The 18,667-nt window shown below is 37.0% G+C and overlaps 1 protein-coding gene across 1 annotated transcript; it reads right to left on the reverse strand.

The window, feature by feature from the left end:
* Nucleotides 1-1,015: 1,015 nt before the first annotated feature.
* LOC113767860 (ABC transporter G family member 29-like) lies at nucleotides 1,016-10,773 on the reverse strand. Its single transcript, XM_027312063.1, has 22 exons — nucleotides 10,382-10,773; nucleotides 9,110-9,319; nucleotides 8,720-8,804; nucleotides 8,469-8,628; nucleotides 8,296-8,372; nucleotides 8,155-8,208; nucleotides 7,528-7,618; nucleotides 6,291-6,592; nucleotides 5,348-5,946; nucleotides 5,078-5,238; nucleotides 4,582-4,691; nucleotides 4,260-4,413; nucleotides 4,059-4,169; nucleotides 3,797-3,972; nucleotides 3,350-3,682; nucleotides 2,967-3,257; nucleotides 2,787-2,870; nucleotides 2,578-2,711; nucleotides 2,266-2,493; nucleotides 1,965-2,136; nucleotides 1,451-1,705; nucleotides 1,016-1,364 (listed from the first exon to the last, which is right to left on the reverse strand). Exons 1-22 carry the CDS (start codon nucleotides 10,771-10,773, stop codon nucleotides 1,092-1,094), a joined length of 4,452 nt encoding a protein of 1,483 aa, XP_027167864.1. The 3' UTR covers nucleotides 1,016-1,091.
* Between the last annotated feature and the right edge of the window lie 7,894 nt (nucleotides 10,774-18,667).

Raw genomic sequence — 18,667 nt, forward strand, 5'->3', positions numbered from 1 at the left:
AAAATAAAAAATAATTATTTTTATTTTTTAAAAAATAAATAAAATAATATATTTTGTCTTAATAAATAATAAAATATTAAGGATATATATGTAATTTTACTATTAAAATAAAAATGAAATATATATATTTAAAATAAAAAATAAAAAATAAAAAAAATATATATATACTCGAACTCGCGAGTTAACGAGCTTAATATCTTGAGCTCGAGTTCGAGCTCAATTTCGACTCGAGCCAGCTCGAACTCGACTCACGCGCGGCTCGGTTCGTTTGCAGCCCTAGTTGTGGGGAGGGGTAAGAAGTTAGGAAAAAAAAAAGGAAAAGAAAAAACTACATTGGGCTGCGGAGCATCGGCCAGAGTGGGTCGTTCAGCTGCATCTGTCTTTGACGATGGTTAGGCCAGGCTGATCAAATCCAGCCCAGATCAGCTAAATTTACAGCTCTAAGAGAATCGCATTAATCCATGATCCGGGGCCCTCCATTGAATTGAACTGCGAAATAGTTAAGGCAGCCGGCCCATGGAGGCCAGCGAACCGGAGTACTCCTGCGGTACGAGCACAGCCTCTTCCGCCACCGTTCCGGCTTCATATTCCGGCAGTTGAAGCCCATGGCTATCAGGTCTCTCCCCTCATATTTCTTTTTCTTTTTTTTTTTGGTAGAAAATAATTCCTTCTAATTTTAAGCTAAATCCTTACTTGAGACTGTAGTGGAGTGTAAAATTGCGCGCAAGATTAAAAGAGATTGAGAAGCTAGAGAGAGTTGCGGAATGCTGAATCCTTCCTTTTACGAATGATAGAAGTTACGGGTGCAATTTTGATGTAAGATTAAAAAAGCATGAGCCATACTGATCCTGTTGAGGATTTCTCTTGTTCTGGAACTATTGTTTAGTATAACTCGGCAATGGAATATTTGTTACCTCAGAGACATTGGGCTTACAATTTTGTTTCCTTAGGAAATGCAGTTTATTTTCTAATTAATACACATATATCCCTCTACCTTAAATACACAACTCTCATATAGGAGGATTTTTGTAGATGTAATGAGTATTTACAATTCAACTACAGTTCATACCATAGGCTATTTTTTTTTTTTTTTACCGCATTTGGAAGTTCAAGTTTTTAATGCAGTAAGCATACATGAATGCGAAGAAGACAGTGAAACCAATCAAAACTGCAGCCACTGGTCCCATGAAGTCTGGTTCATATCCGAAATGATCCTGGATATAATCTTTGATTTTTGGTGTAAAGTTCATCCCAGGGACACTAATTGTGTCCTCTACATCACCGTATTGTGATATGATTAGTCCATAGACAGTCCATGCCACCGGGCAAATCCAGTAGTACCATATCCACCACTTAGGAATCCTCTGAAATTTTGAACCCACAAGAAATTAGCAAACAAGAGATTCTGAATGACAACCAAATGCAAAGCAAGTATAAAAGATTGACTTACTGGTTTTGGGATGAAGAATCCAGAGAAAAGATTGAAAAGTGCGTAAAATGCTGCTGCAAAGATTGCTGCAACTTGGTGGTTTGGTGTGATGGCAACAGTCATCATTCCATAGTATGTGAAGTAGCAAAAGGAGAAGAAGTTGATGAAGTAGAACCAGAAAAATTTTGCTGCAGTCCATTCGAAGCCCACCATGGCATACACTATAAGTGTATAGTATGATGTTTGAACAAGTATGTACGGTATTTCCGCAAACACCTGTTTTTAAGTTAAACAGTTTCATTAGTCTTGGTGGCAAGAAGTAATATACAGAAAACAGGGCTCTTTTTGTTGTAAACTAGGCGTGGATATTAATTTCGAAATAGGAGTTTTTAGAGCTTAAGAGTTGTGTTTCTTTTCCTGAGCTTAAGAATTAAAGAGAGAGAAATTTGGTAGAAAATTTTGTAAACAGTAGAACTTCCAGAAATTAGAGTTGGTGATTTAACTGTTCTGACTTAAAAGTTGACACAAGCCTCACCTGTGCCATTGCATAAGGCAATGCAGAGTACATCCCTGCAGCTTTTTCCCGGTAAAATACAGTTCTTTCTACGGCAACAATTGGCTGTACAGTTAAACAATTGTTGATCCCAACAAAAAGAACAGCACCGTACATAGCCCCAACGATGGTCATCAGATCACCACTGCTTTCCCTGGTGTATGGAAATAATAAAAAAGACGGAATTAGCACATGAAACTTCAGCCCCGTGTCTGTACTCATTCTAACCTGAAAAAAATAAAAAATAAAAAAAAAGCTTTTTGTGAAGTACTAGGGATAAGACCTTTTGGTTCCAACTCTCCAAAAGATTGTCCCGACCATGAGTGCTGCAGCTAAACAGTAGAAGTATCTGACAAGATTATAATCTGGACTCCTCCAATAAGTCATCCATTGCTTCCACAGACAGGATTTGAATTGCCCAAATGTAGATTGAGAATATTGTGTCAGAAAATGAAGGTCTTTTGCTCCCGGAGGATGCATGCTCAACTCTTTCACTAGATCCTTATTTCGTCTGTTGTTCATTTAGAAATATCCTTATCAGACTCAGTTCTGTAGTTTCTACAATCTAAGTTATAAAGTTACCCATTTTACTTACTGGTATAGTGACGATGATTTATACTTTTCAGCAAAATCAATTCCAAGTCTAACTTCAGTTGCAACTGAGCTTACTTCTAGCATCCACGTTGCTGGGTTGTACTTCTCTTTAATTTTTGGGACTCCGGGAATTGCCTGCATTATTTGGAGGACCAGTTATTTTTGTCCTTTCAAGTAGAAGTTCACAAGAAGTTTGAAAATATTAAGTACCTCGAAGTATTCCACGATTTTTTGCGAATGCCGCCCTAGAGGGCCAGCATAAATGACTTGCCCTCCTCTTTTCATCAAAAGAAGCTGCAGCACAAAATAAAGCTATACATTAGCGAGAGAGCAGGATGTTGAATACAGTTCATAAATGAATGAAACATAGTTAAGTCTTATAGAGCCTACCTCGTCAAATGCTTCAAAAATATCAATGCTAGGCTGATGAATTGTGCAAACAACTGTTCTCCCTGTATCCACTGTGTTTCTCACAGTCCTCATAACAATAGCTGCTGCTCTTGCATCAAGGCCTGAAGTTGGTTCATCCATAAATATGATCGAGGGGTTGGCAACTAGTTCAACTGCTATGGTCAATCTCTTTCTCTGCTCTGTTGACAAACCACTTATTCCAGGAAGTCCCACAATAGCATCCTTTAGGTTGTTTAGTTCAACCAGGTCCATCACTTCATTGACAAAAATCTGTAGAAAGTACAATTAAAGCGTAAGATGTTAAGTATATTATCTTCAAGCTTGATTGATAATACTGCTTGATTGATAATACTGCTTCTGACCATCTTTTGCTCCTTGCTGACTTCTTCAGGAAGACGAAGGAAAGCTGAATAAATCAATGATTCACGGACAGTTACTTGAGGTGAGTGGATATCGGTTTGTTCACAGTACCCTGCAACTCTAGCAAACGTTTCTTGTTTCTTTGTGAATCCAGATATTCTTATGTCACCTTCGATGTAACCACCTGTTTTGCGTCCAGCCAGAACATCCATTAGGGTAGTCTTTCCTGCTCCACTGACCCCCATTAATGCAGTTAAGACTCCTGGTCTAAATGCACCAGTTACACTACGAAGTAATTGGAGCTTGTCCTCTGTGATTCCTTGGTCTCTCATTTCCTGTTAAAGTGGAAATAAGTTTGTTGTTGACAAAGTAATTTAGCATGGAAAACTGCTTCAAGTTAAGCCTATTGCATGGTTTTTAAAGAGTTATATAAGGATTTCGATCCTTACAGGAGGCATGTCCACAAAATAATTGACGTTGTCGAATGACATGGCAAGTGGGGTGAATGGAAGAACCATTCCTCTCTTGGGAGCAACACCACTTGCTGCCTCAAGACTTGTATCTTCTTTTCTACTGCTCAAATTTCTACTTGGTTGGGTGTTCACGGGCAGGACAGCCATTTCTCCTGAAAGCGTTACATAAAGGTGTGTATAGTTTTCAATTTTCACATTTACTGGTTATTGACATAACGTTAGGATAGACTGAGCAAACCTTTCTTTGACTTGGTTGTTATCAGTCTTGGTTCTCCCATTGCTTCCCTTTGATCATCCTCCATCTCCCTTGCCTGCTCTTTGGAGATGATAGCTTGTGGTTTTCCAGGAGCTGTTGTTGTTATATACAGGACATAAGATCAATACACCATTGTGACTACATATCCATAGTATATAGTTTGAATTGTGTTAGAATTCTCACGGCTAAGGTACATGAGGGCAAACGTGAAAAGGATGTTGAAAAGAAATATAAAACCCAAGAGAGCTGCTGCACCAATCCAATACCAATTTCTTTCAGGAAAGACGTCAAAGTTCTTTAATACTTCCAGTCCCAATTTTGTTGCATTGTCGGAAGCCTGTAAATAGATAAATATCTTTCTTTATCTTGAACATTGGTAAATTACCTGTAACATTTAATCTGTAGTATGATCCATTCAACTGTGTGTGTGTGTGTTTTTTTTTTGGCTACCTGCCTTCATCAAACATTGAAACTAAAGTAAGAGTAATAGTTTGAGCAGGCATACCCATTTGTTCATCCACCTTGGAGCAAACATCTCATTTACAGTCATGGCATTGAAACTGTACATTAGAGGTGAAATCCAGTATCCCCACCCCCACCAATCGGGAATTTTATCTGTCAGAAAGCAAACAATTATATAAACAATAAATTTGTGTTATAATGAAGTTTAATTGATAGACAATAACATGTATCATATCTTATAACATGATTTTTGTACTTAGGAATACTTGTGCAGTTGCTTCTTGTGGCAATGCTGATGCAACTGTGGATGTATCAACTTTTAGCATCTTCTTTGAAAGGAATATGAAGTTCATATGATCATTTCTACAACTACATAGAGTAGTAAAATGAAGTACATGTGTTAGCCTCATTACTATTTAGTCTTCATAACTTGTTCAGAGATGCTTGATGTTCTTAAGCTATAATATTTTGCCATTTCGTTTTTCCTCTTATGTTTATTGATTCTATGCTTATTTTGTCAGGCATCCTTTTATACTAACCTTTAGGAAGAATGAAACCACCCAAGAGAAAAACAAGGAGAAGAGCTAGAGTTCCTCCAGTGTTTGCAATTATCATTGTTCTGCAGGCTGCTGCAATTAGCCGAAATAACCCAGCAGCCATCTGCTGAGTCAGAAATATTAATAGTAGCTGTTTGAAGAACCTGGAAATGGAAGGAAGCACCAAACAGTTAAGTTTATTGCACGTGCTTAGGTGAGAAACCCACATGCTTTTGATTGATAAGCCTTCTGCATAGAAATTGCATAATTTACCTGCTAGCTTCAGGGGCAAATCCAATAGTGTAGTATGTAACAACCATCCACACAATAGACTCAAACACAGATATCGGTATCCTTAGCAGGAATGTGGGCAGTGTAAAAGCCCAAGGTGGGTGAAAGAGAAGATCTCTTTGCTTGTAAAACACAGGAAGTCTCTGTATGGTAAGTGAGAGTTCAGAAAAACCATTGAACATGTTGATGATCAAGCCAAACAACAATGCACCAACATAATGTGCCCCGTCATCTTCGTTTCTGGTGTGCATTTTAGTCCTTAAAAACACTGTTGATGCAATAAGTGCTACAATTATGATTTGGACGGTCTTGAAAATGTAGACAAAAGAGTTTCTCTTAATTAGCAGCCACTCCTTGTCAAAATTTGCTTTCAGAAGCTCTCTCATTGGGACTGAGTACTTTTTGAACACTAGAGCTGCTCTGTGACTCCGTGCCTTGTCATAAGGGACTGAGAGCTCATTCTCTAACCGCAGACCCACATGGAAACGTTTGAACATTTTTGCAAATTCAGCAACTGATATGTATCTGTATGGCTTGTTTCGGTCAGCCCAGTACTGCTCCTGGTCCTTTCTTGATGTAACCTTTTATCAACAAGGCAAAAGATTAAGATTAAGTCTGACCTGGTTTTGTGTAATGTTGCTAAATTTTGCTTGTTTGTTTACTGATTTTCATTATCTAAGAGTGCGTTTGATAAAACTGAAACCTGAAAACTAAAATATGAAATCTGAAGTCTAAATCGATTAAGCTACTTAATTGCTAAGTACCAAGGGTGTGTTTTATGAAACTGAAGTCTAAAAACTGAAATCTGTAAGTTTGAATCTATTAAGTTACTGAATTGAAGTACTAAATTTGATACATTTGAGTGTATATAGCATTAAGTGATAAGTGAACTATAATTGTTATGGATGGCATCATTTGTAATTACCTCTTGCAGGAAATCAGCAGTTCCTTTTCTCTCTGGACATCTGAACCCGCAGCTCTCGAAGAATTCTAGGACATGCACTCTTGGACCCTGATATACAATTTGGCCTTCTGACAAGAGAATGATATCATCAAATAGGTCATAAGTCTCTGGAGCAGGTTGTAGGAGGGACATTAGAACGGTAGCCTCTGTCAAGTGGACAATCTGTTGTAAGCACTTCACAATTTGAAAGGTTGTGGAGCTGTCTAGACCTGTTGATATCTCATCCATAAACAGTGTCTTGGTTGGCCCGACGATCATCTCTCCTGTTTAAGGAAGGGAAGAACAGAGAACAGTTAAGACACTATTTTTACAGCTGAGGGAAATGTCAATAACCTTCTAATGAAGCCAGTTATCGTAGCTGCGTTCGAAGAATGAAAAAGGAAGATTAACGAGGCTTTCTAGCACTGCATCACATCTATTATGGTCAAATAGAAATTGATATTACTCATTAGTTTAACCTTGCATTCACGATGAACTATTTTCCAAAATGTCTTCATCCTTTTTCTGCAAAATTGGCAGGTGGCCACGCCTCTGGGGGCCTGTGATAATCCCCTTGGAAGTCATGGACGCTTCCATGCTTCCTTATGTTCCTGAGTCCATGCCCTTTTAAGTTTAAACCACTTGGACAAAATTCATATTTTCTGCCATTTTTATCCAGCTCTATGTATTGATTCTCGTCAGTTACTCGCATATGATAAAGCCAAGCCAAAAATAAATTGATTCATTTGGTTCTTTCTTCAGTTTTGCCTTGTATTTTCGGTTTCTTAATTCAACTGACAGACCTAACGGCTGGCTTGACACTTGGGTTTTTCCTCCCTTTTTTTTTTTCCTCTGCTTAAAGTGGGGAGACCTGGTCGTCAAAGTGATGGTTGCTTTGGTAAATCGTACCAGTAAAGAAGTTAGGAAGGAATGCCTATTTTCGCTATCTTCCGGATATGACGTGATAACAAGTATTTAAAGTACGGCCAGTCGGTCATCCCCCATGTGACTATTGGATTTGTTAGTTCAACTTTTGCATTTGATCGACTTGTTCATTTTGCCAACTCGGAACCCAAAAGAAGAGACACTGCTGTCAATTCTTAGACATTGGATGAAGGCGTTGGATGACTTGCTATTTTATTGCGCTTTCACCAATATTACTCAACAGTGAGAAAAACCTACACCATTTTATCTCAGAAAAAAAAAAAGAAGGATTAACCTGTTGTGACACGCTTCTTTTGGCCTCCTGAGATTCCTCGCAGCATTTCATCCCCAACAATGGTATCTCTGCAAACGTCGAGTCCCAATATCTGCATTTTCAAAATTTGCAAGCACAACATGTTAACTAATTTGCCAATTCAATATGATGCAAATGGAACTCGTTTACTCGCTTGGCGTTCTAATGGTGCCTAACAAGAATTCTTTCTTTAGGTTGCTTAACTATCTTTTTATCTTTGTTCCATTGAATCAGATAAAAGTTGTCGACTGGTATGTGTTTTTTTGTTTATTAACGAGATCAGGATCTCTCCAGACCAAAAGTAACCAATTGGATGGGATGAGTGGGGTAGGTAAGCAGAGATCCTTGACCCAGAATAGGAAGTTGCAGAAAGTGGAAAGAGGGACGTGAGAAGCTCAGGGCGTGTTTGGTTTGGTGGGGACTTGGTCATGAGCCACCTACTCACTGAAGAAAGTCAACATAATAGCGGTAGTGCTGGCTCACCAGTCGCACCTTGGTTTTTGTGACTTCTTTCGTGGAATGAATAACTAAAAAGTAGTTCATTGTTCTTTATTAGGAAACCTTATAGTTGGAATTGAAGTATTTGTAGTTTGATCATCATCATCATACCCTGAGAGTGTAGTCGGTAATGAGACTGCTTTCAACACCTTCCATTGCTGTTGCCTAAATACATTTACACACAAAAAAGAAAAAAATTAATATGCTGTTGTGTTGTTGAAACATTTCATAATTTGAAGTGTTAGGCTTCACCTTCATAAAAAGATCAACTTCAGCCTCAGGAAAAATTCCAGCATCCCTTTCCCTCCTTGCAAGCTCCGCCAAAAGTTCTAAAGGATTGATGCATTTATGGTCAAGAACAGGTCCAAATATATTGGCTAAATCTTACCTCTAAAACGTAACGAAGTACAAATAATTCTTAGTACCATAACGCGAGCCGACCCCTTGGCATCTTGCAGAGAAGTCTAGCGTTTCTTTAACTGTCATTTCTCCGACATGGACGTCGTTTTGGCTAATGTATGCCGACGTCTTTTGTGGCACGAATTCGTTTAGCCTGTGCCCGTTGTAAGAAATACCTCCTTTAACCTGTTGCACAGTATATGATTTCGTTTATTTGTATTATTTTAGGAACATGATCAATTTGTTCACATGGTTACAAACTCGCAGTTTTGACTACCTTCAAGCTAGGGTCTAGTTTTCCAGCCAGCGCCAATAAGAGGGTTGTTTTTCCAGAAGATGGAGGTCCTAACAGAAGAGTCATCCTGTGAGAAAGAGGAAGGCAATTAATGACAATTAATGATTAGCAGAGTGTTTTTTTTGGTCAAATCACAATTTTTGCCTTTAAGCTAATTGGAATATTTAGTGGTTGAAAAAACAGCTATTGATGTTTGTTTACGCGTAGTGCTCGAGCATGCAATGCATGATAAAACAATTGCAAATTTAAGTCACGTACCTAACCCGAGTCATTCATAATGTTGCATTAAAAAAGGGTACTGGTCATTTTTTTGGTCTTTCAATATTAAACTTGTAATAAAAAGTATATATTAAACTTGACCAATCGATTTACCTTGATGGTTTTATGATACCAGAAGCGTCTTTGAGTATGGTAATTTTTGCTCTTTCAGCCAATCGGATGCCGACACAGCTCAATGACGATTCAGCAACGTTCCTTATGGCATTTGGCAGCGTAGGAAGCGCTCTATCCCCGATATAGCACTCGGCTTCCATGGTTAAATTTTCGAACCTAACCTCCACCGTTGGAAGAGAAATCCCCACTCTGTATATATATATATATATACACACACAAAATAAGATTAGAGCATTCAATTAGTAATAATACTTCATAAAATATTACAAGGCTGTTAATGAATGCTTAGTGCATGGCACAGAAGAACACGGTAAAATATTCTATCCAGTGACGAAAATTTTTACTGCATAACAATGTGATTTTCCATATCGGTGACCTACTTAATGGTTGACTATACGGTTGGTTTGGCTCACTAGCTGGTATAACATATAATTAGGAGTCTGTAATGTAAATCATTGACATAAGTTAATAATGTCCAGGGAGAATAAAATAAATTATATATAGGACTAGCGTGTAATTACTTAGCTCTTCAGCATTTATTCTTTTGGTTGTTTACTTGTTCTTAGTGTAAGAATGATATATTAGTACAATAGAAAGTTGGTTGCTGTAAGCATCAAACAGTTGAACAAGAGATGGCCAAATACACGGAGTGGAACCAACTGCTGCTTTCTACTCGATGATCTTCAGGAGTTGCTATTAATTTGACGTTGGAACATGTTCATCAAGACAAACAATTTACCTAATCTGCAAGTTTGTCTTTTTATTTATTTTTATCAAATTAAAGTGACTAGCTAGGATGAAAAGGGTATGTTTACTAGACAACAGTAGAGACGACAAGAGCAACTATTGCAACTTGATAAACCTTGTGTCAAACAGGCTAATTAACTAACTTCATTTTTTTCATTCCTTCAAACAAAAAAACAAAAAAATCAAATACTATGTGAAAAGCAAAATCAAGGTAAATGTTTTTGGTGGCTAGCAAATGATGAAGGAAAAATAAAAAATTTCGCGTAAGAAAGATTAGGTGCAAGAATGTTTAACCGGCAATTTAAAATCTAAAAACCTCTTACTTTGGACACTTGCGAAGTAAGTTTTGACTAGAAGAACAGAAGAAATTCACTATCGTTTCTTGCAAGTGCAAAAGTCAGTAGATGGATAAAGGTTCACATTTTCATTTTCATGCGTTCACGTATACTCTTGTGACAATTAAAAGGTAAAAAAAAAAAAAGGTGAAGAACTAGAACAACTTACTTATCAATTCTGTTTCTAAGCTTTTTCAAGAACTTCTCATTATCTTCCTCTGCAACCTTAAAGAGCCTGTCGATGAATTCTTGACGTTCATCCAGGCCAAGCTTTCGGACATCAACTTCTTTGTGCACTATTTTGTTGCCGTGACTATCATTTTCAATAAAAGATTTGATGACAGTCTTCCTCAGTCGATCATATGTGGGTAGCTTTTCTAGAGCAGCCCATCTGAGGGCTTCCTCATCGTCCTCAGCTCCGCCACTTTTCTGGCTTCCAAAAACATCCTCCACGCCCCAACCTCTCCTGCTCGGCGCCCCAGTTAAGCTCCTGTTTCGGCTTGCATTGCGGCTTGCCTGCCTTATTACGGCCGCAGCAGCTCGCGCTTTCTCTATCTCCATTTCCCCCCTCTTTATGGATTTATAAAACTAGTTAGATGAGAAATTTGGAAAACAGAAATGATTAAACTCTGGCAATGGAGGCTGAACTAGTATGGATTCTTTTGAAATGTATCCCAACAGGGCAGAGGAAATGGTTGGTGGAGGGTTGAAGTTGTCTAAGCGTACAAATAGAGGTCAAGTTTAAGCTGATACTCGATCACCAACCAGTTCTTGAAAAATGTCACTCTCTTTTCTCTCGGTGAAGAGAAGTGGAAGTTGTCCAAAGAACTGGTTTGGTTTGAGTTCATTTGTGGAGAGAGTTTATGGCTATTTATACAACAATAAGGTGGGGCATTGAAGAGTGGAAATTTCATGCATTGGATTAAAATGACGTATTAAATTTATGTGTGATTTTTCCAGAGGGCCATCCAATTAGATCAATACCGATAGCGCAGTACTGATAAACTTGTGTGTGCTTAGTAAAGGAACAAAATTGACTTCAGAGATGATCAGCCGAACCCACTCGAGGTTCATGACGTGGACTTTTTGGGGTTGTTGAGCCAAGGGATTAACGTATTCAAATTCAAGGATGATCGTAAAAAAAAAAAATATTGTACTACAATTCCATTTCGACCCCAAATTAACACGCGGGTTGACAGGAGTCTTCATCCCGTGTTCCTGGAAAATGTCTTGCTTTATCTAACTACTAGTACTATATTATGGGCGATTGGACATATTCTAATTTATTGCATGCATGTTTGAATGTAAATTATAACTAATTAGACAATGACAATGTAGCTCCAAAAAAAAAAAAGGTTCTAATCTAGACGGGAGAAAGAAATGCTTTTGTATACCAGTAATCAAACTAGTTATAATTATGTCATGTTTGAAGAGCATCATTTTTAATTCACAGGTTTCCTTGCAAGTTTTGTAGAGTATTTCATAGTGGGCACGCACTTAATCAATACAAAATGTTTTTCTTAGGGGCCAAAGTAACATATTCCTGTGCCTATGGATTGATAAAAAGTCCAAGAATTATTGTTAACTCATAAGAGTATTAAAGATATCGGCTCGCAATTAATTATTAATGAATGGGACGGGTTCAAATGAATGTGGATAGGTAGCATGACTTTTCTGATTGGATGGTGAAGACGGGTTAACTTTCTTGATTCAAGAAAGCTTGCTCTAGATCAGTTGCCGGATCAACCTTCCATCCAACTTACGCAAACCTTCAAACACAAAAAAAGTGTGCATCCAATCAATTATATAGCACCTCGTACGTGCAAAGACTTCTCAATTATTAAAATTTTGGTGTGACATCTGTACAATTTTAGAGAGGAACCAAAAAAAAAAAAAATCAAAGTATTAAACGCTGAATTAATATTCGGTCTAGTACTTCTTCCTTTTGTCACGCAGCACAAATATTCTCATGAAGCATCTGTCACGTAAAATTTGGTCTGATGAATGAAGAAGGTTTTGAACGTGGTCAGTTGTTGATGTTATTGTGATCTTTTTACTCGGCGACTGAATCTCGAGACTTGTTCATGCTGGTGCCTAATAGCTAAGGTTGGTGTCGCAGAAGTAGGAGTGAAAGTTCAAATTGAAGGTTGTTGAGAAGGAAAGTCCAGGTAGTCGGCGGAGGCTGAACTCTATCTCTATGCTACCCTCCCCACAGCCTCGTGTCGACAATGTCATTTTTTCATCCTGTTGGTGGGCAAGCCTAGGCAACCTATATGTATGTTCTTTTCTCATTTGTGCAAATGGCCAACAAAAAATATTACCAATGAAACATATATATTTTCAATTAATTTCTCCAGAGGAAGAGCACTACTTATGTGTTTTTTTTTGACCGACGATCGTAGCGGCTCCTCTCAAATTAAAAAACGTGGGAGCAGTCGTGACACCAACTAAGGATTTCTTTGGAACAGTGTAGTTACTTAGGCCCCAGGATTGGTGCAAATAGCCAAAGAATATACTGTAGTACTTATAGTAACAACTTCTCTTCAATGGTTTGGTACCAACAAATTGTTGGGTTGTTGGGTTTGTACTTCGTACGTCCTCATACATATTTTGCCTGTTCATAGCTTAGGAACAAAAAAACAAAATCATTTGGTAAATATGGCATGTAGATCAATTGAATTTGGAAGTACTTTTAATCACCACCAAAAACTTGCGTTATTTGTTACTTTTTCGCAAATTGACTTTTTTGTATTGCATGCTCTACGGTCATGAAAAAGTTGATGAAAAGAAAAAAAAAATTGCTGCACTTTTCTTCCTTCTCATTTGGTGTTGTTTTCACGGGGAACCACAACCAAGTAATTGAAGGGTATCTTCCATTCATGCTTGGTCTTCAGTCACTCACGGAATAAACTTATTACATCTGTAAATTGATTGGCCGTGGCCTTAAATTCTCGATTCTTTATTTGAAGATACAGACTTTAGTTTAACGAATCGAGCAAATATTGAACCATGTTATACATGAGAAATAATTGTGACATGGAGTCTCACAAGCGATCAGTTTAAAATTTTTTTTTTTTACATAAGTTGGCCTTAAACTATTACAATTGTTTCAAATTGGCTCCTCAATGATAAAAAAAACAACAAATTTTGATCTTTCAATCATCCTTATCGTTAAAGTTGATGGGTCTAAGGGGCAAAATTGGAAGGATCCAACGGAGAACATAGAATGAAAGATTGAAATTTGACACTTTTTTTTGTTGTCGATGGATCAATTTGAGATTTAAAATAGATGTCGGGCCAATTTAGCTGCATGGTACATCACTTATGTGATGATAGCGTGGTAACAATGGAAACATACAGCAATTCGCTTTTACGGTAATTATCACATGAATGTTATTATTTATGGACAACTAAACAGTTTAGGACTTATAATTCAAGGAAGAAGTTGCTAACAGACCAATAGAGTCGACTGCTTGTACATTATCATATTGACAAAGAGTGCCAAACCTTTGATTTCAATGCCACCACAACCAGAATATATAACGACTTGGCCCCTTTGTGTCAAACTTTTGCAGAATCATTTCACACCACCTATATATGTACCAAGATCGTATCCTGCTGCCTAATTATGTACACTACATGATGTCTATACACATGAGCAAGAGCAAGCAGGGATTAAAGGATCGATTTTCCGTGTTTAATTCTCTTCCATGTAATAGATTATAATTCCATTGGTTTTACCGGTCCACGGGATTTTATTATTCCCTGTGGAATCTTGAAATAATAAATATAGTAAAAGGCAAGGAAAGGATTATACAAAAGCTGGCTGTATACGACGACGCACACAACACAGTTATTAGTATATCTAAGCATACAGGAGATGCAAATATAGTACTACTGCTTTTAGACTACTAGTGTTAGGGAAGAATTGAGCAGCTTTCCCTGACAGTGAAAGATGCCTTCTAGTCTAGTAGGTATATGTAGCATTCGGGGGCCTCGAAAAATAAAAGAGGTACTTCAAGATTAATTGCATGGATAATTAACTAATACTACTTGGAAAGAAAGAGCCTAATATTAAGTTAGCCCCTTCTTTCACTACCATCAATAATGCATAGCTAGCATGCTGTGGAGTGGCTTCCGTTTCAAACTTTGTTTCGTGTAATCTTCTACTTAATTTCTTGAAAGCAAATATTTTTAACAGTACTACTAATGAAGTGTCTAGTACTTATTATGATGCTTATTCAATCTCAGTAGTTTAACTTCAATGCTGGAAAAACAGCTTAAGATTTCACATTAGGGACACCTGCAGGAACTTGAAGTCGTGTTTCAGTGAGGGTTTAGGCCTAGTAGAATTTCGTGTCCTGCCTGTTTAGCATTTTTAATTAGGGACTAATAAATTCTCAGCATCTCTTGAGTGTTCCCACAGGAAGTAGACTTTGATAAGTTTAGCTTGTGCCTAAGTTCATAAACAATCAATGGCTTAACTTTGAATTTTAAAGTTTGATCTCGTAATCAAGGACATAATTTTACCCGTTATGTATGTCAAGGAGTCGACCCAGCAAAAGCTTTAAAGACTGTTGTATTTCTTCATTACCAAAGAGATCTCCATACAACACTACTAGTGATTATTTTGTATGCTTTTAATTAACCTACTAGTGCTCTAACCATTTCCGGTGCATGTCGTTTGCAACATCTTCCAAGCATGAAAACCACAGAACCTATAATTTTTTTAAGGGCAAAAAAAGAAGAGGGGATGTATCATATGTAGGGCCGTCGTTCACCTAATCCCTTTTTAGCCCCGTTACTTTCAGAATTGGCACGACACTTCAACAGTAAATCCCTTTCATTATCTGTCTTCTAATGTTGTTGGTTTTTGTTGTTCCCGAGTAGGTATGAAATTTGTTCCTTTTTGACGCCCAAGCCACTTTGGTAAACAAGGTCCACGGCCTTTTACCTCCTGGGGTCGTCCTCGTTGAAATATTGCGTAAAGAAGTTAATAGATAGGTCCCATTGTTCTTCTTGTATAAATTTCTGAGGTACGAAAATGGATCAACTAAATCAGCTCGATCTATCTCATCCTTTGATAATTGCGTATGTACGTGAGCATGTATTTTATATTCAAACTTCAATTCTTTTCTTTGAATCCTTTACTCCTCCTCCTCCTCCTCCTGTAGAAAAGGGTCCAATGAATTCCATTTGGGTGCTTCCAGTATTGCTTTTTTCTATCTTAAACGATAGATGATTGAGGAATGAAATTGAAAATTGTTGCAAAATTTCTCCAACTAGGTGACCCACCAGTCTAGCTATTGGAATCCTTTGTCATTCCTTTTTTTTTTTTTTTGGAACCAATCCTTTGTCATTCTTGAGTCACCATTGCGTATAGTTTTTACAAGTAAATTATGTAGCAGTTAATTAAGGCATCAAGGATTAGGATTTGGGCAAGACTCGACAGGCGCATGTTGCGTCTTCTATTTGCCCTCTGTCGCCTTCTTAATTTTCTAAATTCATCATTTATCAATGGAATTTATCCCTCACATTGATCACTTTGATTTTTTCCCCCTCGTTTCAAGGATCGACCATTTATCTTTTTTTTTCATTGGATAAAAGAGAATAGCTGCGATTCAATGTAAACAAAATATATAAACCTGCTGGTCCTGAAGTGATTCACGCACATATCTCCCATTTTTGGATTAATTTTTTACTTGTTGTCAGTGTAGAATTTTTTTTTTTTACTCTGATGGATGTGAATTTATGCACGTGTACAAACAGTAAATTTTAAATTTGAAATCTAAATTTAGATTAAGTGACATGCATATGTAAGTAAGTCTGCTAGTATAACAAAATAATTACACTAATAATGTATAAAAAATTAACCCTATACTCTTGTATAAAAAGTTTTACACTATTGATGACGAAAATGATTCAAACCCTGTCACAATTTCAATCAAAACAATATCATTAATCGGGAAAAAGATAGTTTATCATATACTCTTGATCAGAAAATTTCTTGGCCATGGCTTTATAGATATATACCTAAACCCTGTCACAACTTCAATCAAAACAATATCATTAATCGGGAAAAAGATAGTTTATCATATGCTCTTGATCAGAAAATTTCTTGGCCATGGCTTTAAAGATATATACCTAGAATGATTGAAACTCCGGCCCTCTGCCACGAGGTGAGTCCAAAACATGCAGCCCCACTCGTGGACTCCATCAAGAAAGAAGGGTATGCGGTCGCCCAAAAAAATGGATCAGCACAGAAGGTCAAATTTGTTGGAAATTTTGAAATCGGCTTTCGATATCAGGTTGTTGAGATCTATTGACTTTCTAGCCTCATAATAGATAGGTAAATATATACTACGTACTAGCAAGCAGAAAACAAATTTTTTTTGGCTCCTATGGCTGGTGACCAGACTTGCACCCATCGTACCAATCTTCCAGGCGTACTGAATTAGGATGGATCGGTGTTGTTATTTCATTATTGGGGGAGCCGTCAAATGTAAAAGGGTCGCTGTTATTTATGCGTGTAATTTGTCATTATGGATCATCAATGAGATTTACATGGTAGTTTCAACTATTTGTGACTAGGTCTCGACTGTCTTATTCTTGAATTAAATTGAACATGATCTAATCGTCTAATGCGATTTAGTATTTGACGAGGTTAAATCAAATACCGTACGCTTATGTATGGTTGTGAATTGAAAGATAGAATAGGTGACAACAATTACATTTTAGACTCGACAAATTGTCAAACATAATGCTAACTCAAGATAATGTCATACATAATAGTTCAAGATGATGCTTATTTGTAAATTCTACTGCATGTCCAAAAACTCGGGGGGTGTTTGGTAAGTGGATTTTATATTATACGAGAGAGTGGATTTTCAATTCATTATAGTGATGCTTATAATTTAGTTATGGCTGATGGGAATATAAGTTAATAGGTATAATAAAATCGGTCTCTGGATTTTATGATTAGCCACTTCTTAGTGAGGAATTAATGTTTATATGTCCATGAATTTACAATTTTAATTTAAAAAAAAACTAAAAAGGATTAGAAGAAAAAGATGACTGCTAGAAAAACATGTAAGAAAAATGACGAGGAAAAGGAACAAAAATGTAAAACTGAAACCTAAATTTTAGTTACCAAACACTTTATAGGTTTTAGCAAAACCTCATTATTATTAACTAGTTAATCATAGTGATACTGATTGTAATTCATGATTTTTTTTTTATCAAATAACTCCTTAATTCAACTGTAGAGATATTAATTAGACAACAATGAGGTTTTTGATTTGTTTATCAATCCCTCTCCTTTACCTATTGTCCTGGTAAAGATTGGAATCTCCATTAAACCAAAATAAATATATGTATATATATTACAAAATACATTTTCATCAAAAAAAAATTCATTTATCGAATGTAAAACTAAAAGGTAAACAGGAAAAATCTATTAACCGATGTGGCCGGAAGCCTAAATCCAGTAAACTGCAAGTCCATAATCTTTCCACCCATGCGGCCCTTAGATGCATGGACTTGGGAGAAAGAGCGACGAGATCGTAAGAAATATTTATTTTAATGCTTCTCTTTAGACCGCATCGATCGGCATTCCCGAAGTCCACAAGACATTTCAAGGAACGTATCCTGGCCCATTCTCCTTTCTTCTTTGGAATCTCCCTGCCTTGAGCCCAATGTACAACTTGCTCTTCTTTTGGGAGGTGGAAGCTTTTATAGAACAGAAAAAAAAACTAACAAGGTATATATTCCAATCAGGGGGTGGGCGTTTCTTTCTAGTATTTTTGTTCCTATTTGTTTCTTTTTTTCCCCCCCTTCTTTTGGCCTTTCACTTAAGCCAGTTTCTGCTGAATTTTGGCATCATGTTCTTGAGTGGAGAATAGACCATAGATGCTTTCCTTGGTGTTATATTTCTGTTTTTTGTTCAGAGTTCACTGTGTTTTGCTTTCTCAAAACTAGTTTTGGTGGATATAAGTATGAGGTTTCTACTACCTCTACTGTAGAGCTTTCAATAGTTGCTCAATGCTAAAAAAAGGATCTTGGCAAGTGATTCTCTCTTTTGCCCCTAATTGAGTTTTGTGTTGTTCTTGAACTATTTATGCATCAGTGCTTTCAGCTTTGGCGCTGCGGTAAGAATTATAGATCAAATGATATCCCTAATTAGTTGATTGGCACAACGCGCATTTTGTCTCCCAAACGAAATGCAATGCTGCCGGGGTCCAGCATTTCTAAGCCCAACAATTGCTTTGAGAAGATATCGTGTAAGGATGAATAAGATCTTACAACCTCTTCACGATTTTGGTGTACAAATCTCCAAATTTAGAAACAACAATTCATAAAAATGGTTTATGTTAGTTGAAACCTTATTACTTGGATCTTTAATTAATGCATGAAATTCTTATCACATTCTATTCACCTAGAGAACATATTTGCTATC

The sequence above is a fragment of the Coffea eugenioides genome, chromosome 4 (genome assembly GCF_003713205.1).
Source record: "Coffea eugenioides isolate CCC68of chromosome 4, Ceug_1.0, whole genome shotgun sequence".
NCBI classification, from domain to species: Eukaryota; Viridiplantae; Streptophyta; class Magnoliopsida; order Gentianales; family Rubiaceae; genus Coffea; species Coffea eugenioides.